Source organism: Canis lupus, chromosome 5 (genome assembly GCF_048164855.1).
Source record: "Canis lupus baileyi chromosome 5, mCanLup2.hap1, whole genome shotgun sequence".
Classification (NCBI taxonomy): Eukaryota; Metazoa; Chordata; class Mammalia; order Carnivora; family Canidae; genus Canis; species Canis lupus.
Genome location: NC_132842.1, coordinates 10965985 through 10990252, shown reverse-complemented (window position 1 = coordinate 10990252; position 24268 = coordinate 10965985). Strand labels below are relative to the sequence as shown.

Below are 24268 nucleotides of genomic sequence, written 5' to 3'. Positions count from 1 at the left end.
TCTGGTGTCAGAGCATATGCTGTGCCCCCCAATGCCATCCTGTCCTGCAGGGAAGATTGCTTCAAATGTTATAGTCAGCTGTGTAGCCATTTGTCTGCCATTCTTCCTCTGTTAAAGTTCTCCAACTACCACATCAATGTCAGAATGAGCACTGGGACCCCTGTACCCCCAGACACTTTGAGACCAAGGCCTTTGCAACTGTAAAACGTGTCAGAGCGCCACATACCACTTTGTGGGGCCATTTTACAAGGCTTATTTGGTGGAAAAGATTAGGATGAGACTAGTGCTCACCTCCTGGACTGGCCATGTTCTATCCCATATTCAACATGTGGAACTTGATATCTTGGGAAACATGATATTCCAGGACCTTAGGGGCAGGCAGTTATGATAAACACAATTTCATAGTGTCTTTCTTCTTAAGCAGGCTACCTGATTCTGCCCCTGCTAGGGGGACTAGCTGAGCTAAGTTTTGCCCATATCAATGCCAAGCAGTGAAATATAAATATTCTGAAAAACTGGCTCTCAGTGGTTTTAATTTTTTCTTTCTACCTTTGAAATGTGGGCACTCTTTTTTTTTAGATCTGGCAACATAATTTAAAATGAAATTCCAGGGACATCTGGGTGGCTCAGCTGTTGAGTATCTGCCTTTGGCCCAGGGCATGATCCTGGGGTCCTGGGATCGAGTCCCACATTGGGCTCCTTGCATGGAGCCTGCTTCTCCCTCTGCCTATGTCTCTGGCCTCTCTCTGTGTGTCTCTTATGAATAAATAAATAAATAATCTTAAAAAATAATAATAAAATAAAATGAAATTCCAGACCCAACCCAATTTTTTTTCCAGTTTCTGATTCTGTCTCTGTAAGATGCCCTGAACATACATGTAGTCCTACCCATTTACTGTATGGCAGGACTGTGTTCCCCTCCCAGGTCTTTTATAGAAGTTATAAATTAAACTATTAGGTAAAATATATTCATGACAAATGAAATATATTTCTTGTCCGATGTACCTCTGTGTACCTGGGTTCGCATGTAGAACTATTAGACTCCTTGGAGCTCTATCCTGAACTGTGGCCTGCATGGAGAGGGTCTGCCTCTGGCCCAACACAAGGGCCTGCTGTCCTGACATCCCTTCTAGGGCCACACTGACCGTCCTGCAGGCCCTCTGTGCCCCAGGCACACAGGCACGGTGATGCGGGGAGGTTAGGAAGTTCCCCGGAACCTGGCCAGCCCCGGCCCCCTGGACAGAGGGAGCACAGATCTGTACTAAAGGTCTGCCAGCAATGGCCATGATAGCCAAACTGTGGAAGGAGCCTCGGTGTCCAACGAAAGATGAATGGATAAAGAAGATGTGGTTTATGTATACAATGGAATATTATTCAGCCATTAGAAATGACAAATACCCACCGTTTGCTTCAACGTGGATGGAACTGGAGGGTATTATGCGGAGTGAAGTAAGCCAGTCGGTGAAGGACAAACATTATATGTTCTCATTCATTTGGGGAATATAAATAATAGTGAAAGGGAATATAAGGGAAGGGAGAAGAAATGTGTGGGAAATATCAGAAAGGGAGACAGAACGTAAAGACTGCTAACTCTGGGAAACGAACTAGGGGTGGTGGAAGGGGAGAAGGGCGGGGGGGTGGAAGTGAATGGGTGACGGGCACTGGGGGTTATTCTGTATGTTAGTAAATTGAACACCAATAAAAAATAAATTAAAAAAAATAAAATAAAGGTCTGCCAGAGGACTGTATATATCAAACCTCAACAAACAACAAAAGGTTTGTATGGTTAAGAATACGAAGGGCTAAGGTTTTAATTCTAAGGCATACACACAGGCCAAAATGATAACTTTAGCAACTAAATTAAGCCATGCTTTCTTAGGAAACCCAAAATTCAGATGTCAAAGAATTTGGGATTGATTTAATAATATTGATTTAATATTCAGCACTTTTCAAAAGAAGTTGCTTATGGATAATCACTGAAAGATGATTTTATTTAGATTGTTGACTGCACCTCAACAGCTGGGCTTCTTATTTTTCAAATAATGGCTGCAAGTTATATCTTGCATGTCCCATGTCCCAGCTTCTGCTGTGGTCTGGAGGAAGACAGTTAATGGGCCATGGTGGCCTGTTCTCCTAATGGTGGGTACACAGTGCAAGGTCTTTGTGAGATAGAGCTTGGTCTTGCCACTGGAAAAGCTGCTTATGAGATGCGTTTGGATTCATGCACTTCAGCTCCAGTGAGAGAATGGATCCAATTTCCCTGAATAATCTCAAAAAGGCCTGGTCTTGACCTAGTAGTGCAGCCATGATTAAGAGGCATGGAAATACTAAGGGTCTATGTTAGCTGAGTGGTTTGGACACACATTTGCCTTTCTACACTGATAGGAGCAAGGGGAAAAGGGTTCTTCCTTCATGTTGAGAAAACCTGATGGATTTGGAGGGAAGTAAACATTCATTATGATACCTATTGGTTTGTGCATAAATGACCTGTCAACATAAGTGACTTCCTTCTGGAATGGATGGGATTAGGTGGTAAGAGGAGTCACTCTGTTCTGTACTCACCAATCTTTTTTGTTTTAAGATTTTATTTATTTATTCATGAGAGACACAGAGAGAGAGAGACAGAGACACAGGCAGAGAGAGAAGCAGGCTCCATGTAGGGAGCCTGATGCAGGACTTGATCCCAGGACTCCAGGATCATGCCCTAGGCCAAAGGCAGACACTCCACCGCTGAGCCACCCAGGCGTCCCTGTACCCCCAATCTTAAAAGTACTTTTGTCAACCTTATTTGGGGTATTTTGTATTCACTGTGAATATATTCATTAAGAAAACTCTAAATTTTTTCTATACTTTAAAACCTGGATTTCTTAACCTTTGCAAAGGCTTGGCATGAAATTAAAAGAGAAATTATTTCTATGAAATGTTCTAGTTTAATATTTGGTGGACAATTAGGTGCTAAGATCCCTTTTCTTTGAATTATTTTATAGAAGTAGAGACACATTTTATTTTTCAAAAATAATTGTTAAATACATTTTTAGATGAAGACAACTCTACACAAAGACAACTTGGCATAGAAAGATGATATTAAGAAAAGTTTAAAAGGTCTTATAAAGATCTTGGTTGTTGAAAATATTAGATGCATATGTAGACTATTTTTTAAAAGTAGTACAGGGCAGCCCTGGTGGCTCAGCAGTTTAGTGCTGCCTTCAGTCCAGGGCCTGACCCTGGAGACCCGGGATCGAGTCCCACATCAAGCTCTCTGCATGAGGCCTGCTTCTCCCTCTGCCTGTGTCTCTACCTCTCTCTCTCTCTCTGTCTCTCATGAATAAATAAATAAAATATTTTTTTTAAAAGTAATACATATAAAGGGTGCCTCCATGTCTCAGTCACTTAAGTGTCCGACTCTTGATTTCAGCTCAGGTCATGATCTCAGGGTTATGCGATGGAGCCTCAAACCGGGCTCCATGCTCAGAAAGGAGTCTGCTCCAGATTCTCTCTTTCCCTTTCCCTCTGCCCCACCCCCTGTTCTCCCTCTTCCCTCCCTCTCTCTCATTCAAATAAATAAATCAATCTTTTGGAAAAAAAAAGTAGTACATACACATAAGAAGTGAAAAATGATAATGGATTATTTCAAAGACTTATTTGGGGTCTTAGGGCAATTGTAAACACTGTAAATCCCCTCTCTTTGGATGCTCATGCATATGCCTACATTAAAGCACTAATCATATAATGAAGCTAGAAGCAGTTGGGTGGTAACTGCTATCCAAAATCCCTCATTTTGATGGAATCAAGCACTTTTTTAAAAAATATGATTTCACAGAAATTTTATTTAGCTTTATTTTTCTAAGATAAAAGGTAACGGATTATTGTTAAAAAAGGATTGTCATCCACTAAACTGTTTTAGTCCAGAATGTTTTATATGTTTCCCTGAATGAAATTTCACAGCTGCCCTGTCGGAGCACAGGCTACAAAAAGAGAAGCTGGGCCAGCTGTCCCTGCCAGATATTGTTCTCACCATACATAATGCACTTAGCTGTGTTTTGTGCACTCATTTTAATATCTTTTCACAGTACTTACCCAAATCCTTCCTATGGAGATATCATAATGTGAATTATGAATGTATTGCCACAGTGACACATATTGGGGATTAGGTATAGCTTGTATAATAGTCCCGAGGGACCCTTAATACCTGAATAATTTTGACAGATTGGCAAGCATCGAAAAAATAGTAACACCAGAAGAAACTCTGAATGAAGTCAAGGTCATGATCATAGATGTAGAAATTTAAAAGAGCTAAGGGGAAAAATAGATAAGCTACAAAATGAGATCGGTTACAAGGGAAACTTCCAAAGGAAAGTCAATTTAGCTAAAAATTTTATCACTTGATTTTCTTCCATTACATGCTTTAAGTTATAAATGGGTTAGATAATATTCCACAGGGAAAAATCGCGTGTCTGTGTGTGTTTTTAATCCAAAAATGGAACACTAATATTGTAAGCACTCACAGTTTAACTTCATTCTGAAGCTTTAAAAAAGAACATTTTGACATCACATGTATAAGATTTATGAATTTTGCACAGATTTGTGCAAGACTTTGTCCAACCCATGAGCTTCTTGGCCCCCCAAAGGATATTAATACATTGTGGAATTTATGGGCTGTAGCATTTCATTTTAAGGCCAAGAGAAGAGTTAGTTCTAAAGTGAATAAAATTTCAGACAAGGAGTATTTCTATTTTAGTTTTACTTTATTTCTGGACTTTAATTGCTGGCAAGATTTAATAGTGGGTACAGATCATTTTAGCAATGTATTAGAATCTTTTTCACATGTCGCAGAATTATGCTTCTAAATACGAAATATCAGTGCCACTTGATATTCTGATATAAATCCTGAGAAAAATATCAGGCCCAGAAAGAGCAAGGAGAGGTAGAGGTTTAAAATCAGACACAACACTTTGAAGAAATAACCGGTCAACTTTTTTCCTTTCTTTCCTCTTCTTTCTTCTATTCATTTCATCTTTCTTCTTATCAATAGGTCATAAACTTTTCTTGGAGTACAGCAATTGAAACACATTTGCATGAAGTCTTGAATATCTTTTTTTTTTTTTTTTAAGATTTTATTTACTTATTTGAGAGAAAGAGACAGCAGACAGGAGAGGCAGAGGGAGAAGCAGACTCCCCACTGAGTAAGGAGCCCAACTCAGGGCTCGATCCCCGGACCCGTGAGATCATGACCTGAGGCAAAGGCAGCCACTTACCCCGACTGAGCCACCCATGTGCCCCTTAAATATGTTTAATATGTATTTAAAATTCCTTTTAAAAATCTGTTGTCTTTACTATCATGATAACTAAAACTTACCCCAAAATAGATTGCTTAGATGAATTTGACAATTTTCACAGTCTTTTCTGTGTCTAAATATTGATCTGCCTTTTATAAAGTACTAAAAAGCTAGGAACTCATGGGTCATTCAGTGGATCAGATGAAAGTATATTATCTTTGATACTATTGATTTTCAGTGTTTCATTTAGGTTTTAAAATATGTCTTCAACAGAGTAGCAAAATATGGCCTTTATTTGATAGGCTTTTCACATATATCTATATACTTCCTTTTGGGCTTTGGGGCTCCATTTTATGGTATCTTATTATACTTTATCATTAACTCCTCTTATTTGGATATACAGTGTAAGGCTATAAAAGCTAAAGATTTCAATTGTCTTGTGCACAATACTATACATGTATGAGGATAGTTTTTTTACTTTGGTTCACTTTTGGACATAAGTGAAAGAGCATAAGATACTTCTAAGCCAAGAATAAGAGTTTGAGTCTTCAGACTAGATTTCTTATGACCTTTTGGAATATCTCCCCCAGCTCCTCATGGACTTTCATGGGCTTAAGTTTGTGCCTGAAATAGACTCAAGGTTTTCTCTGACCCAATTCTGTATGCCATTTTCCAAAAACAATCAGTCAAAGCACAGGAATGAATGTCTATTTTCAAAATTGACGTCTTTTGTTTACTATCTTTCCTGACGGATTAGGATCAATTTGAACTGTCCACCCTGAAGGCAAATGAACTAAACTTCAATGATGGAAATTACTACCACTTGCTTACACTTTTTAAATTTCAATTTTGTGTTTGAGGTGGTCATCATCTTTAACACAGATGATCTCCTGAATTCTGTTTGCAGGTACCCATTAATGTGCAAACCCTATACCACCTAATGGAGCAGTGATACTCAACTGGAAACCAATTAGTGAAAGAATTTAAAATCAAAGCACATCAATAGAGTGATCACTTCATCTCCAGATTCAATAACCTTTTAATATGCCATCATCATACTTGTTAGAAGAGAAAGCAGCTAGAGTAGAGATGCAGAAAACTTGCTTAAATAATATGAAAATGGAAAAATAGGTTCTCCAGAAATATTTGTGCAATTTTGGCCACTCCGGTCAGATGACCACTCTGAATGCATTTAGAAATAGCACTCTCTTGGGACACAAGGACGCCTCTGTAATATTTTGGAATTGAATTTGTTATATTTCTTTTTAAAAGGTTTGCTCTAGTTACAACACAGTGTAAAGTCATATGCACAGTCGTAGATCACTAAATATTTATTTTGTCTCCTGGTTAACAATATTTTGAGATTCTATGAAGATTGTTTATTTTGTTAAAATCACCATCCAGAAATGTTATAAAATATTTATTCAGCTAGTGACAAACTAAACTGTGTACAGATTTCATTACATATGAAATGGTGTCTTAACATCCAGACCAGGACTGCAAAGGAGTGTTTTAGAAAGGAGATAATATAACTAAGCCATTATCGAAAATATAAATAAGTAATAAGTGAGAAAGTAAACATTTATGCCCAAATAAAGGCAATGAGTGAGGTTTCAAGGTATAAATCCGGTTATGGTTTTATGTTCTAAAGATCGGCAATTTGCATCCTACAGGTCAGCAATAATTTTACTGACTTGAGGTCTTATTAAATAAAACATGTTTCTGGCTCTCCTGTTTCTCCCTGGGAAGGGCTGTCTTTTGCCTGCTGCCTCCTCAACAGGCTTTGGTTCACTTGGGAAGTGGCAGCCTGAGGCTAACTCACAAATATCTTCTTGTTCTCCCCTTCCCTGTATTGCACACACACAAAAAGTGAGGCTGAATCTTAGCATACTGCTTATAAAAGACTACTAATCTCAGGGATAGAACCAGATGCTGTTGGGGTGGATGGATTTGAGGGTGAAAGGGATGGATAGATGGGGAGAAGGATAGACAAATGGAACCACACGTGGGATTTGAAGAAAAATTCAAGGCTTCCCTCTTATTACCCAAGTAGTTTTTTTTGCCACATTTTCTCCAAAGCAACATTTTAAATTAATCCTATTTTCCTATGACATTAATGTATAATATTCTTAAAAATAAGAAAAAAGCCAAGTGCACAAAGTACAATGATACAAGCATACTTAAGAATATAGCCAAACTTTAAAAGTAACAAATGTTAAGGGCAAAACATAGTTTATATGGTGCCATGAATCTGACACCATAATTTGCCTCAACCTGCCTTCTATTAGAGGTAACAATAATATAATGGCTACATTAATTAAGTACTTGTTGTATACCAGGCACTCTCCTAAGCACTTTCTGTGTGTTCAATGGTTAATTCTGTACAGCACTCCTGTGGGGTAGTTACTATTATTGACTGCATTGCAGAGATAAGATAACTGAAGACCAGATAAAGTAATTTATCATAACCTTGTTTGATTTTAATAGGAGAAGTGGTCATTCCAAGAGCTTTAACCCATTTTCAACAGCTTTATTTTTCTTTCTTTTTTCTTCCTCTTCTCTCCTTCCTTCTCTTCCAGCAAACATGGATTTTAAGTACATGTGATGGCCATCACTGGCCTAGTCTCAGGGAGGTGACAAGTCAGACGTAGACCCTGCTCCCCTCTTGAAGGCACAATGCTAATTCTTAACCATATTTAAGTTAATTGTTCTTTATTTGAAATTACCCAGGTTTTTTTTTTTTTTTTTTTTTTTAGAATTCTTTGCCAGAATTGCTAACATGAAGAAGAAACAGCAGTACATACAGTTCAGTGTCAGTTGAGGGGTTAGTGATCAGAGGTTCAGGGTGCAGACTCAGGCCAGACTGCTGGTGTTTGAGTCCTCATTCCAATTTTGTTGATTTTTTCAAAGAACCAGATATCATTAATTTTCTCCATTATTTTTTTATTCTTTATTTTGCTGATCTTCACTCTCCTCTTGATTATTTTCTTCCTTCTGCTAACTTCGGGCTTAGTGTGTTCTTCTCTTTCCAGTTCATTAACTTGTAGAGTTAGGTTGTTGATTCGAGATCTTGTTTTTAATATAAGCATTAACAGCTGTGCGTTCTCTCCTTAGCCTTGCTTTACTTGCAGTCCCTATGTTTTGGTTTTTGTGTTTTTGTTTTCTAATTTCCCTTGTGATTTCATGATGGTACATTGGCTGTTCAAGAATGTGTTGCTTAATTTCCACAAATTTGTGAATGTCCAGCTTTGTATCTGTTACTCATTTCTTAACTCCATCCCACTGTGAGTGGGAAAAATTCTTTGTATGATATCTATTTTTTAAACCTGTTGAAACTTAATTTGTGACATATGATCTCTTCTATGAGGTCTTCCATGCACAGTTGAGAAGAATGTGTATATTGTCATTGGGTAGAGGATTCTATACATGTATGTTAGATCTAATTGGTTCATTGTGTTAAGTCTCTTTCTTTACTTATCTTTAGTCTGGTTCTTTCCAATAATGAAAGTGGGATATTGAAATTTCCAGCTATTCTTATAGAACTGTCAGTTTATCCCTTCAATTATGTCATATTTGCTTCATATTTTTGATGGTTTGTCATTAGCTATGTAAATGTTTATAATTGAAACCTTTTATTGATATATGATGTCCTTATTTGTCTCATAATCTTTGGGATTGAAAATCTACTTAGTCTGATACTAGTATAGTTACCTCTACTGTCTTTTAGTTACTATTTGTATGGAATATCTCTTTTCATACTTTCACTTTCAATCTGTGTCTTTGGATCTGAAGTATAGGCAGCATATAGTTGGATCATGTGTTTTTATTCTTTATGACAAACTGTCTTTTGATTGGAAATTTTAATCCATTTAAATATAAAACAGTTACCAATGAGGTGGGGCTTATTTCTATTATTTTTGCTATTTGTTTTCTATGTGTCTTAAAGTTTTTTTTGTTTTGTTTTGTTTTTTTTTTTGGCTTATTTCCAGCATTACTGTCTTCTTTTGTGTTTAGTTGATTTTTTGTAGGGAAATGTTTAAATACCTTGCCTTTTGTGTGCTCTATCTCAGATAGATAGATAGATAGATAGATAGATAGATAGATAGATAGATAAATGCAGGTACCTGGATGGCTCAGTCAGTTAAGCATCCAACTCTTGATTTTGGCTCAGATGATGATCTCAAGATCCTGAGATTAAGCCCTGTGTAGGGCTCCATGCTCAGTGCAGAGTCTGCTTGAGATTCTCTCCCTCTCCTTCTGCCCCTCCCCTTTCATGCTCTTTCTCTCTCTCTCTCTCTCTCTCTCACACACACACACACACATACACACACACACACATAAATAAATTAAATTAAATTAAGTAGATAAATTCCTTGCCTTCTTTTCCTCTATTAAAGCTATCTTCTTTGTTGTCATCTTAGGGATTCTTTCTCTGACTTTGTCTCTCAAAAGTTTGACTATAATGCATCTCAGTGTGGGTCATTAAGAGTTCATCTTACTGGAGTTCCTTAAGCTTCTTGGATGTTTATATTCATGTATTTCATCAAATTTGGGAAGTTTGGGGCAGCCCCAGTGGCTCAGCAGTTTAGCGCTGCCTTCAGCCCAGGGTGGGATCGTGGAGACCCAGGATCGAGTCCCATGTCAGGTTCCCTGCATGGAGCCTACTTCTTTCTCCCTCTGCCTGTGTCTCTACCTCTCTATATATGACTCTCATGAATAAATAAATAAAATCTTTTTAAAAATTTGGGAAGTTTGTAGCCATCATTTCTTAAAATATTCTCTCTGCCCCTCTCTCTGTCCCTCCTTCAGGGACTCCTATAATATGCATGTTGACCTGCTTGATGGACCTTTGACTTCTTTTTCTTTCTGTCCCTCAAAGTCAATGATTTCCACTGTCTTGCCTTCCAAGTCCACTGGTTTTTTATCCTGCCTGTTTAGATCTGCCTTTGAATCCCTCTAGTGAATTTTTCATTTCAATTACTCTATTTTTCAGCCCCATAATTTCTTTTGGCTTTTTTTTTTTAGGTTTTCTATCTCTATCTTGGTATTTCCATTTTGTTCACACATTGTTTTCTTGGCCCTCTCCCCATCTTCTTTTGGTTCTTTGAGCATCTTCAAGACAATTCTGTTTAAGTCTTTGGCTATTGTACTGCCATCAGTTCTTTTTCCGGAACAGTTTCTGTTGATCTTATTCCTTTAAATGAGCCATACTTTCCTGTTTCTTTGTATGTTTTGTGAATCTTTATTAAAAACTGGACATTTGAATGTAATAATGTGGTAATTCTGGAAATCAGATTCTTCCCCACCCTTCTCCGGTTTTTAGCTGTGTTTTGATATTATTTTTGTTGGTAGTTGATTGTGCTGTTGTTGTTGCGGTTGTGGTTGCAGACTGTCTCTATGCTGAAGGTCAAATTGAGATGTAATCTTAATGTGTTTTCAAATCTTTCTGAACTATTCCCTAGGCATTTACACACACTTTCCAGTTTTTCCCCATACGTGCAGATGTTTCCAAATGTCCCAGTCTTTACATCTAGCTCACAAAAGGGGGAAAAACGTAGTGGGGAGAGGGTGAAAAGAGCACTAGTTCTTTAAATCCCCTGGAAGTCACTTCAGCCAGAGGGGGAAGGGCTTGCAACAATGGAGGAAAGAACGAAAAACCAGGGGCTACATCTTTGTGCCTCTGTGATAAGAAGCACCAATCAGAAGTCAGAACACAGATCCTGATCTCTGGAGGACAAGGCACTTTTTGCCTGCCCTGGCTCCTGGAGGCTGCTTCAGGAACACATGTACAGCTACCTGCCACGTGACTGAGGGGTGGAGGATGGGCAGCCATTAAGAGTTGAAAATTGACTGAAATTAACCTCAATTTATAGTCCAAGCCTTTCTCTTGAAAGTTGCAAGCCTTCAATAGAGTCCAAAGTGCCAAGATAGTTGTCAGACACATTCTACCAATGCAATTATTGTCTATGTAGGGAAACAGATTCCTCATACTTCATACTTGTCCTTCTTACCAGAATCCTTTATGTACATGAATTTTCATATAAAGATTTACTGTTTAAATTGTATATTCTTTCAATAATGAATTATAGTGTATAAAGGAAAGCTTTAGGATATTGAGCTTTATTAGATTTGGACAAGAATTACTGAATACCAGCTATGAGTCTCAAACAGAAAATAAACAATAACAACAAAAATTTAAAGGATGGATAGGTCATGTTTCTTTGTTTTATCTGATATTCTCTTACTTCATATTGACCATGCATTCTGATAGGCAGTCATGTTTTCTTTTTATTAGCAAAAATCTAAAATAAGAGAAATAAGTCAGTGCTTATTAAACAAAGTTTAATAGACAAAAATAATATTTAAAACAAAGATGCAAATTAGTAGTGAAAAGATTAGGAATCACTGCTGTAGAACTTTTATGAATATTAAGTAATTTTCTAATGGTTCAAAAACATCAATCATGGTATGCACAAAAACACTGTTACCTGCTACACCTAATTTAAGATTTTTAAATACCTGAGTAGTCATCAAAGGTTGAAGAATTTTAGAACAAGAGAAGACTTTAGAGATTAGCTTTGTTTGGTTGACTGACTTTGGGTTGGTTAATTATTACTTTAGAAATTTAATTTCTTTTTCCTAATTCTCTGAAAATGGGTATTACAGTGGAAAACATCTCAGTAAAAGTCAGATCAAATGATACTGGTTTGTGGCATAGTAGAATATTTTGATATGCTGTGTGTTCTCTTCAGATGGTGATAAAACTATTTGAGGGTCATTTAGCGTCCATCTGTTACTCTTTTAAAGAACATTTTAGTTTAAAACAGATTTTGAAAATTAGGCTTTGAACTCATGCACAGACTTTCTGAAAATGCTTCTCTAGCCCACCCAAAGAAGCATGATACTCTTCAATATAAAATTCCCAAAAGAAAATGAGAGAGGAATTTGCAGAAAGTAATCAATTTTTCCATAGGTAAAAGTGCCAGTGGTTTAATGAAAAAAATCAAATTTAAATTTATTATATAGTTAATTAGAGTTTTAGATTTTCCACGGTCCTTTTAGAATAATGGCTATTAATTTTGTTTATTGAACTATAAATTAAAACACAATTACAAATCTATTTTTAATCATTAATGGTATGGATTTTTCATTGCCCAAATAAAGAGCATCTAACTTTGAAAATTGGTGTCATGGAAAGGAAGAGTTGTATGGAAAGTAAAAGAAAAAATTCTAGTTGGTACTTTATTAAAACTATAAACATCCCCTCTAGTGAAAATGCAAACCTAAAAGTGCACACATGAATGATCTGACAGCTGTGCTGTTCTTTCAGCTTCTACAGATGACAGTGCAGCCGAGAAGAAAGGGAGCACCCTTCATGCTGGCCTCATTGTTGGAATTCTCATCCTGGTCCTCATTATAGTAGCAGCCATTCTCGTGACTGTCTATATGTATCACCATCCAACGTCAGCAGCCAGCATTTTCTTTATTGAGGTAAGTCAGTCATAACACATGATAACTGTGCTGGTTGATGAACTCTTTGCATTTGCTAACACCACCTGTATTTAATATTCAACACATGATTTCTACATTTTGCTGCTGCAGGCAGGTTTCACACATGCATGCACACACACATATTGATAGATTGCTTTCATATGATAAGTTCACTTATCTCAGGAGCTTTTAAAGCAATAAGCTATCTTGCCTTTTGCAGATCTAAAGAAATATAGAAACCATAATGTTTTTGTCCTATGAGACCAAGTGTGTTAACCAGCTGTTCTCCTGATCCTAGAAAGAATGCAGCATATCCTGAAGGCTACAGGACTTAGCTTAGATATATTGATCAATAAATACTAATTGAGTATTGGCTGGATTCATAATGCAATATGATGAGCCTGCTCTCAAGATGCTCACAAACCATTTAGGAAAAATATAGCTTTCACTCCAAAAAAACAGTATAACAATAAGATAATGGTAGGTGCCATCACCATTTTGTGTAATGTGTATATATTTATATATTTACAAAGAAATGCACGTGAGTCACACACATTCACACAGCCACAAACAGAACACTGTGTTGAATTCTGTTTTTGTGTACAGAATATAGATTTAGTGCCAACTCCCAAGAAAAATCAGGTAGGAAGACCAGGGTCTAAAGCCAAGCCCTCAAGTTCAGAAGGTGTGAAATTAGGATACTGGGAGGCCACTGGATAAAGTTCATGTCATATTCTATGCCTCAGATGGTTGGAATTCCTAGGACCTTCACGTGTGCAGCTTTTATTCCAGTATCTTAATGGGGCTACTGCTGTTTCAACCCCAACTAAATAGTAAAGCAATGAGGGAAACCTTCTCCCTTAGAGTTTCAAACTTATAGATTTGAAATCTTTTCCAATTCTTTGGCTGATGTACAAAAAGGTTGCCTAGAATTTTGTTCGATTGTTGAGTGAGAAATTATAATAAATTTTAAACTACAGAATTACTTTTGTCCCCTATAATAGAGAGATGAGTGATAATCAATTAAATAATTACTCAAAAGTCCATTATGGTTCTCAGCTGTGTATAAAATAAAGTCTCCTTAGGTCAGCATTTAAGGCCTTGGTGATCTGGATCTTGTCTGTCATTTCGATCTATATCCCATGCATCTTCAACCTGGAGATGACAATACCATGAACTTTCATTTTTTTGCTCTCCTCCATACACATTCCAAATTTTCCATGCCACCAAGACAATGCTTATTCTGTTTCCTCCACCAATAAAGCCCTCCTCTTCCACCCCGATTCTTGAATTTGGGATCTGAACAGACTTCAATGCCATGTATCACCCCATAAGCTTCCCCGAACCATCTTGCTGTCTGGACAGCTGGACATAATCTCTCTTCCTCCTCTGAAATTCTATCCATCATAATTCATCTATGTCTTTCTATGGCATTTACTTTTCTGTTTCACATTAGAATTAGCTATATACATGATTTATTCCCCCCTACAGACTTAAAAGTTCCTTAAGATTTGGATTAAATAACAAAGTTTCCTTCAAATAAGAGACATTCTATCAATATTTTCTGGGAAAAAGAAATCCTTTGACATTTCAAACTCCCTCTACAATTTCACAAATGATTTATTCCAGAAATGGCATCCTCACTTAAAATCATAATAATTGTGAAATTATCAAGCATTTAATTTAGTTGGAAAATTGTTTTTTAAGTTTTGCTAATTTACTTGTTTTTCATGGAAGGACGTAGGGAAGTTTCCTAGGTCAGGACTGTGTTCCTCAAAGAGCTGACAAGTGACAAGCTGCAAGGTTTCAGTGACTAACCAGACATCAGGCTGCTACTATAACCCCTTACATATTGAAGCCTTTTAATGCACTATACAGTCTATTTTCTGACATTGTAAAAAAGAAGATACTGTGAAATATCTGATGGTAATGGAATTGGAAAGTTGCACAGTGCAGAAGACCTAGTTCACAGCAGCTCATAGCAATCCCTATGTAAATACAAAGTGAGACTGAAGAATAGTAAAAGTTTTTTTTTTTTTTTTTGGTTTGGTTTTTTGGGTTTTTGTGGATTTGAGGGGCATTCATCTTAGAGATAAGTTTGTTTTGTACCCTCTCATAACACAAAGGAAGAGACCGAAGCTCAGAATGGTGGGATGATTTCTCCAAGGTCAAAGAGGGATAGCTATAGGAAGACCTCTCGTCTTTCCAACACTCAAGAAAGCAGAATCATTCTGTAGATTGCTGAGATTTTCTTCCCTTTGCCTTTTTCCTTCCCACTGGGTTGATTGCCAATTTCTGCATAAATCACTTCTTGCTGTTGTCCCCATGCAGCTCACAGTGGCTGGTCAGCAGGTGATTTTTGAAGATGATAATCATAACTTTACTATTATTAAAGCTGACCCATGCTGACAAATAAAACACAGACCCATGATGACTTCACAGTTACTAACATGCTAAACTCAGGAATTTGAAGGTTTTGAGTTACTAGTTAAATTAGAGTCATTGATGCATAAAGAGATTGAATTTACCAGTATTGGGTAAATTGCTTTTCATGTTCTTCATTATACTGCTATCTACTTTTTAAATACAATTGATGTGCTCTCTCCCATTATGAAAACAATACCTGCTCATTATAGAAAACTGGCAGAAATGTAAAGAAGAAAAAGTAAAGTCATCTTCATAGTACTGACATGCAGAAACAATCACTATTAGTATTTTAATTTATTTTATGCTGAAATTTGTATATGCAAAATTTGATGTTTGCCCAGTTAGTTAACTATGATTTCACTGAGATGCAAACTAATATTTCTTTTAAATAACATTTTTCCATTAGTCAATGTCATTTTGATGGCTGTATGCTATTCCATACAGCGTTCATTCAGTAGCTGTATATTGATTGCCTCTTTTGCTGTCAGGTGGTATTCAGAAAGCACCAAGGGCCTAACATTGCTTAGAAGTAAAAAAGAACCTATTGCACCAAATCTGACTAGGTATTAGGTTCCTGTTGCTGCTGAAACAAATTACCACAAACCTAGGAGGTTAAAAGAATACATGCTTATTATCTTACAGCTTTGGAGGTTAGAAGTCCAGAATTAGTCTCACTAGGCTAAAATCAAGGTTTCAGCAAAGTTGGTGCCTTCTAGAAGTTTCAGGAGAAGTCATTTACCATTTTAGCTACTTGAGGCTGCATGCATTTCTTGACTTCTGACCTCTTCAAATCATTCCAGCCTCTGCTTCTGTCATCACATCTTCTACTACCAATTCTACACCCCTTTGCCTCCTCCTTGTAAGGCCCCTAGTGATTACACTGGGTTTCTTTGGATAATCCAGGATAATTTCCCCATCTCAAAGTCCTTAGTTTAATCCCATCTACAAAGTTCATTTTCCCATAGAAAGTAGCATTGACAGGTTTTGGCTATTAGGACATGGACATCTTTGGAAGGTTATCATTCTGTCAACCACAAACTGCATTAAATGCATCACACACTACTCATTAAACTATGACAGGCCCTTGACTATAAAACAAACTCCAATTTTTGTGATATTAAAATGTTACCTAGTGTGTATCTTGTGTGTTTCATAATGAAATCCAGATTGCATGAAATGGTTGTAGACTTAGTTCTTATGCTACACACAGGGTATACTGTTATGAAATTTAATGATTTTGCCCTTGAGTGGATAAACCAGAGCTCATGCAACCAGTCTGGTATTGTGGAGTATTGGGGTTCCTCCTTTTTGTTGTTGGGGTTTTTTTTCTATTATAATTAGCCTCATTATGACACTAATAATGGTAATAGTGAACATTTATTAAATTCACTAGTGGAAGTGATTTCCACTTATTACCTTGTTTAATCCTCACCAAGACTATAGGATATACAAAGATTATCTCCATATCATAGATGAGGCAACTGAGGTACAACATTTAAGTTACTTGTTCAACATCATACATTTAGCCTAGTGGTGGAGTCAGAATTTGAGCCTTGGATCTCCAGAGACTATATCCTGTTTATGCTGAACATTTTCTTTCACTTTAACTAGATAATTCATTTTGTGTTTACCTGACTGACTTTTCTCATTAATTTTCAAAAAGACACCTGATTTTGACCAAAATCCATCATATTATACAAGAATAACTAGTGCACTTTAAAAGCTTTTTAAAAATCAGGTTTATTATCTTGAAACAAAATAGCAGAGAACAAATATTCAAATAATTACATGTACTTTAATTTTTAATAGATTTTAATAAAACTATCTATTTGGAAAAAGTAAATATCCCTTAGATTCTACATTACTGTCTGCTGAACATTTCTAGGCATAGATTCTGTGATTTATAATAAATTTCATTGTTGCATAAATATGGGTTATAGAGATAAATGTTTACACTGTTACTTTCACATATCACAAATTAAGATTTTTAACTAAAACACATAAAATTTAATCTAACTGAAGGTCAAGAAAATAGTATTATACAGTGATAATCATATGAAAAAGAATCCCTATGAAAGGGTTCTGTGTGAACTATAAACAAAATACTTTAGTAATGTTAATGAAAGTTTTTTTAATGAAAGAATTTATATTGAATACTACCCTTGATTTTTCTTAGTATTGTAAACAAAAGCTGATATTTAGACATTTATATACAGATTTGATTGTTCTCTATTAATAAAAATAAAGATAAATGGAGAAGATAAGACCCCTAATGATAAAGGGTGATCCATACCATGGAAAGTAGATTCTATGAGGAAAATATTAAAGTTTTTTGTGAAGCAAAAACTAAGAATACTTCATCATGGTGCTGATGCTATAAAGTACTACTGAAACACATCCTCACAAGGAAAGAAATTAGTACAAAGGGCTCACTTAAAATATGTTAGAGAAGAAAGCAAAAATTATAGGCACAATGTCTTTCATGTCTCATGAGGACACTAAGGTAGTGCAATGGCAATAGGATTTGCCTTTATACAGGATATAATTCTTACCTTGAGGATTAGAGAAAAGACAGGGTATAGAGCTGAGCTGTCAGTGTGATAGCCACTAGCCCTATATTGCAATTGAGCAACTTGAAACATGTTTAGTATGGAATGAGTTGCTTGTAAAATACCCACCAGTTTTTAAAGTTTGTGTACAGGAAAATAATGTATAATATGTTGTTAATAACTTCTATATTAAGGGCAGCCCAGGTGGCTCAGCAGTTTAGCCCCACCTTCAGCCCAGGGCCTGATCCTGGAGACCTGAGATCGAGTCCCATGTCAGGCTCCCCGCATGGAGCCTGCTTCTCCTTCTGTCTATGTCTCTGCCTCTCTCTCTCTCTCTCTCTCTGTCTCTCATGAATAAATAAAATCTTTAAAAATTTTTCTATATTAATTACATGTTAAAATGCAAATATCTTGGGTATATTGGGATAAATAAAATATATTATTAAAATTAATTTGGGGGCGTTCCAAGATAACACCACAGGAAGACCTCCTCCCACAGAAACACTGAATCTACAGCTATATACTGAACAATTCCCTATGAAGACCTGAAAAAACTGTGGAACAGTTCCTTCACAAAAATAATAATAAGGCCATGTGGAGATAGGCAGGCATGAAGAGGCAGTCTCCACCAAAAGCCACACACACCCCCCAGCATGGCAACTCACAGTCAGGAGGGATCTCACAAATCCAGAACTTCTCTCTGAGGAGTGAGGGGGTTCCACCCCACATCAGGTACCCCAACCCTCAGGGACCTGCACCACAGAGACTCTTAAAACTCTTAAAACACCACAGAGACTCTTAAAACTCTTAAAACACCTGTCTTTGAAAAACAATGGGGCTATAGTCCAGGAGACCCAAAAGTCTGTAGGGAACTAAGATCCCTAAGATACTGATCTTAAAGGGCCCACCACAGAAATAGCAGTTTGAAAAGCACCTAAACTATATGCAAAGGAGATTCATTTGCTAATCTTCATGCATCTGCCAGAGGGTAAGGAGACTTTGGGACTCTTTCCAGAAATGGTGTGCTAGTAAGCACCATTTCTGCCCCCTGTTGGGACACATACTCACCTGCTAAAGCCAGTGGGCATGCCTCACCCTTGTACTCTCCCATGAAGCTTCAATAAATAATTGAAAAAAAATCATGAGTATGTGAAGATTAAACATCTACTGAACAACCAACCGGGCAATGGAGAAATTAAAAATATTTGAAACAATTGAAAATGGAAGTAGAACATACCAAAATATATGGGATAAAGCAAAGCAGTTCTAAGAGGAAAATTCCAAGTTCATAATAAAAGAGGCCTAACTCAAGAAACAAGAAAAATCTCAATCTGCCTTTATGCCTAAAGTAACTAGAAAAAGAAAAAACAGAGCCCAAAGTTAGGAAGAAGGAGGAAATAACAAAAATAAGAGCACAAATATGAAGTTGAGACTAAAAGGAAGAAAAAGTCAGTATGCTGGTACTTTGAAAAGATAAACAGATTTGACAAACCTTAGCTAGACTTACCAAGAAAAAAAGAAAGAGGGCTCAAAAAAATCAGAAGTAAAAGAGGAGAAGTTACAAATGATACCACAGAAATAAAAAGGATCATAAGCTTAAAAGCATAGATAAGTTCCTAGAAACATATAATCCTCAAAGACTAAACCATGAAGACATAGAAAATCTGAATTACTAATAAGAAGATTGAATCAGTAATCAAAAATCTCACAACAAACAAAAGTCCAGGATAAGACAACTTCACTGGTAAATACTACTAAATATTTTAAGATGATTTAATACGTATCCTTAAACTCTTCCAAAAAACTGAAGAGAGGGAATGCTTCCAAAATCACTTACAAGGCTAGCATTACCCTGATACCAAATGTAGACAAAGAGACCACAAAGAAAATTCCAGGCCAATATTCCAATGGACATTGACACAAAAATCCTCAACAACATATTAGCAACCCAAATTCAATGATATATTAGAACAATCATACACCATGATGAAGTGGAATTTGTTCCAGAGATATAAGGATGGTTCAACATTCGTAGACCATTCAGCATTATACACCTCATTAACAAAATGAAGGATAAAAATCATATCATCTCAAGAGATGCAGAAAAGGTATTTTACCAAATTCAATATCTGTTTATGATAAAAACTCTCCAAAATAGTGGCTATAGAGGGAATATTCTTCAACATAATAAAGGCCATATATAACAATCCCATAGTTAACATCATATGCAACATGAAAAACTACAATATTTTCATCTAAGATCAGGAAAAGAGAAGGATGCCCTTACCACTTATATTCAACATAATATTGAAAATCCTAGCCAGAGCAATTAGGCAAGAAAAAGAAGTAAGAGCATACACATTGGAAAAGAAGACGTAAAATGGTCACTAGTTGTGGATGACATGATCTTATATATAGAAAATGCTAAAGATTCCACACAAAAACTGTTAGAGATAATAAACAAATTTAGTAATGCTGCAGGATACAAAATAAATACACAAATGTATATCGTGTTTTTCGACAATAACAACAAACTCTCAGAAAGGCAAATTAAAAAGACAATCCCATTTACAATCGCATCAAAAAGAATAAAATTCCTAAGGATAAATTTAGCCAATGAGGTGAAAGACCTATATGCTAATAATTATAAGATATTGATAAAAAAATTAAAGACACAAATAAATGAATAGTATTCTGCACTCATGGATTAGAATTAACACCATTAAAAGGTCCATATTACTCAAAATAATCTAGAGATTCAGTGCAATCCCTATGCAATGTCAATTCTAAGGCATTTTTCATAGAAATAAAACAGACAAAATTCATATGGAACAGCAAAAGACCCAGAATAGCCAAAGCAATCTTGAGAGAGAAGAACAAAACTAGAGGCATCATGCTCCCTGATTTAAAACTATAATATATAGTTATAGTAATCAAACACTATGGTATTGGCATTAAAACACACAAAGATCAATGGAACAGAAGAGAGAGCACAGAAAAGTTAAACTCATACATATATAATCAATTAATTTACATCAAAAAAGGTAAGAATATACAATGGTGAAAGGACAGTCTCTCCAATAAATGATACTGAGAACACTCAACAATTGCATGCAAAAGAATGAAACTAGACTACTGTCTTACAATACACAAAAATTAACTCAAAATAAAGACTTGAGGGACGCCTGGGTGGCTCAGCAATTGACTGTCTGCCTTTGGCTCAGGGTGTGATCCCACAGTCCCAGGATCGAGTCCCACATCAGGCTTTCTGCATTGAGCCTGCTTTACCCTCTGCCTATATGTCTGCCTCTGTCTCTGTCTGTCTTTCACGAATAAATAAAATCTTAAAATAAAACAAAGACTTGAATGTAAGACCTGAAACCAAAAACTTCTAGAAGGAAACACAGTGGTAAGGTCCTTGACATGAGTCTTGGTGATGATATTTTAGACCTGACCCCAAAAACAAAGAAAACAAAAGCAAATATAAATAAATGGGACATCAAACTAAAAAGCTTCTGCACACCAAAGGAAGCCATCAATGAAATGAAAAGACAGCGTATTGTGAATGGGAGAAAATATTTGCAAATCATATATCCACTAAGATGTTAATATCCAAAATATATGAAGAACTCATACAATTCAATAGCAAAAACAAAAATGAAAATGAAAACCAAATAGTTGGATTAATAAATGAGCAGAAGATCTTTTTAATGTGGCTATTAGGTAGTTCTAACATGTATGTGACAAATACTATATTTCTTTTGGATATTGGTGGTTTTAGAGAAAATCTTGCAGAGAAGAGGGGATTAGAAAGAAAGTCTGATTCTCTCCATATTTTTTGAAAGGAAAAAAGGAGAGAGGTGGTTAACAAAGCTATCTGATATGTTGTCCTTTCATTCATTCACATTTGTTGGTTCCTACTAGGTGCTAGGTACTCACAAGTATAACAACTAGAGATAAACAAAAATGATGAGAGACAACCCTTGTCCTCATGAAACATACATTCTACTGGGTAGAGATAGGTGATAAACATATTTAATCTAGGTGTGGATTTCACATTGTTTAGTTTTATAAAACAGGCAACCTTTATATAAGGCTTGAAGACAATGTTACATTTTTTGGCTAGTATGGTAATAACCAAGGACTTAAGAGTTTGAGATTATCTCTGTGTCTAAACTGGCAATTTGCTAATCATCATTATCATCATCACCACCATCACCATTTTATCATTTAAGACTTTTTATAGGGCTCTAGATATATATTTGGAAAGAAGAAGGGAGGAAAGAAAGAAAGGAAGAAAGGAAGAAAGACTGTTTTCTAAAACAGTTAATGTTCCTGAAGGACAAAGCAGTTTCAGCATTCTTAAATTGTGTATACTGATTTGAATTAGAAGTCACGTGACAGCTTTCACAATAAAACCAAAAGGAAATGTCTAAATACCAATCATTGCTCATATCATACTTCAAAATTCTTATTATTTCTAGGAGTCAAAAATATCTGCCTTTAGTGGAATATCCAGTACTTTTTATCATGAAAATCATAGAATATGAAAAAAAAAAAAAAGACACCTCAGCCTGTGTGCAAACCCAAGACTCTATAACTTTTCCAGTATACAGTATATTAATTCCCCAGGTATCTACTTCAAATTCATTTCCCTGAGTTTTATGTTTTATCTTAGAAATGTGTATGAATGTTACATTATACATGTCTATAATGTAGACATGTATGTTTGATATAAAAAATGATTTTTCCCAGGGGTGCCTGGGTGGCTCAGTCAGTTAAGCATCTGACTCGGTCTCAGCTCAGGTCACAATCACAGGGTCCTGGGATGGAGCCCCAGTTCAGGCTCCTCACTCAGTGTAGTCTGCTTAAGATTCTCCCTCTCCCTCTGCCTCTCTCCACACACTTGCTTGCTCTCCCCCTCTTTCTCTAAAATAAATAAATAAATGATGCTTTTTAAAAAAATGATTTGACTCAACCTTCAATCAAAGTTCACAGTCCAAAAGACAATTCTTATTTCTTCACCTCAGTTGTATAGCTCTCGATGCTATAAAATACAGATAAATTGAAACCACCAAAACCCCTCTGCTCCAGGAACCTAAGTGGGAAGGTTCTTTCTATACCTTTATTACATTCAGGCTGAGTGTAGAAATAGAAACACAGGACAGTGAAATAATATGCTGGGGTCACGTGAAGCCTAGTTTCAGAGCTCAGACTTGAACCCAGGACTCCCCATTCTAGGCTGCAGGCTGTGCCACCTACAGCAGCAGTGTAACAACAGTCTCTAAGCAGTTTACCACTCGAGGGATTCCCCATCGCAACAAATATTTGTGAATAACAAGGACCAGTGGAGAATATGATTAAAGGAAGACAGGCAGCTGTGGCCCTCAACGTTTCCTGGCAATTGACAGTGCCTCCAGGAAAGAAGCCAGAGGACAGGAGCCAGGCAAGGATTCAAAGGCTGCTGCTGGGGAAGAAAAAAGTGTTTACTCAGAGTTTGGCATCTTGCTTTGCAGCTGCTAGATGCATAACACTTGGGAATTGGGAAGACATGAGCCGTTGAATAATCTATGTAATAAATGGATCATTTCATAGACTCACGAGTCTTTTTTTATCTGGAAGTCACATGTTTTTTATAATTAAGTTTTACTCACAAGGTATTCCTTAGTCTTATTCAGTCTTAAAGAAAACTAAAAAATGATTTGTTGAAACAAAATACTTGTCATTTTCATTTCTTAGTGGAGGCAGAAGATGGTGTTCACTTTTGATGAACTGCTGGAGGACGGAAAGATGAAGGAAAACTTGAGACAGTTTAACACTCTGTTCAAAAAGCTTGCCTTGTTTAATGGAGCTTCCCTGAAAAGATATAGCAAAATATAGGGAAAATCAGTGAAACTGATTTCCTTTTTTTTTTTTTTTTTAAGATTTATTTATTTGAGAGACCATGAGTGGAAGGGGCAGAGGGAGAGGGAGAGAATCTCAAGTAGACTCCCTGTTGAGCACAGAACCCAACTTGGGGCTTGATTTCTCAACTCTGAGACCCTGAGATCAAGACCTGAGCTGAAACCAAGAGTCAAATGTTTAACTGACCTTGCCACCCAGGTGCCCCTGAAACTGGTTTGCTTACAAAAAAAAAAAAAAAAAAAAAATTAGATGGTGCTAGTATGTCTGTGGTTTTTTTCTCACTTTCTGTTCTGAAGCACTGGATTTTTTTTATGTATATCACTGAATGTTTTTGAGAATCAGTTCAAGTTCATGGTGATTCCCTTGTGTATGTAATCACCAAAATAAAGATTTTTTAATAGATGACAATCTTTAACTTACTTTTCTGGGTAACATTTTAATTTAAATTCCAAAAACTAAAATCGCATTCCTAATTTACTGAAATATGTTCTTCCCTTCATTGAGAAAAATTATTAAAAATACTGAATAAAATGTTTTATACTGCACTGAATTCTCTGCTCAAATTCCTTCTTAATTACCATCCCCTAAGTTATTTCTAATGGTGCAGAAGGCCGTGAAATA

The 24268-nt window shown here is 36.3% G+C and overlaps 1 protein-coding gene across 3 annotated transcripts in view; it reads left to right on the top strand.

The window, feature by feature from the left end:
* The window catches only part of PLXDC2 (plexin domain containing 2), a 510688-nt gene that overhangs the window by 453258 nt on the left and 33162 nt on the right, over positions 1-24268 (top strand). For all 3 annotated transcript variants that reach the window (XM_072825456.1, XM_072825454.1, XM_072825455.1), the window contains one exon: positions 12607-12767. In XM_072825456.1, the coding sequence (XP_072681557.1) occupies positions 12607-12767 (161 nt within the window). The remainder of the gene's footprint in view (positions 1-12606; positions 12768-24268) is intronic.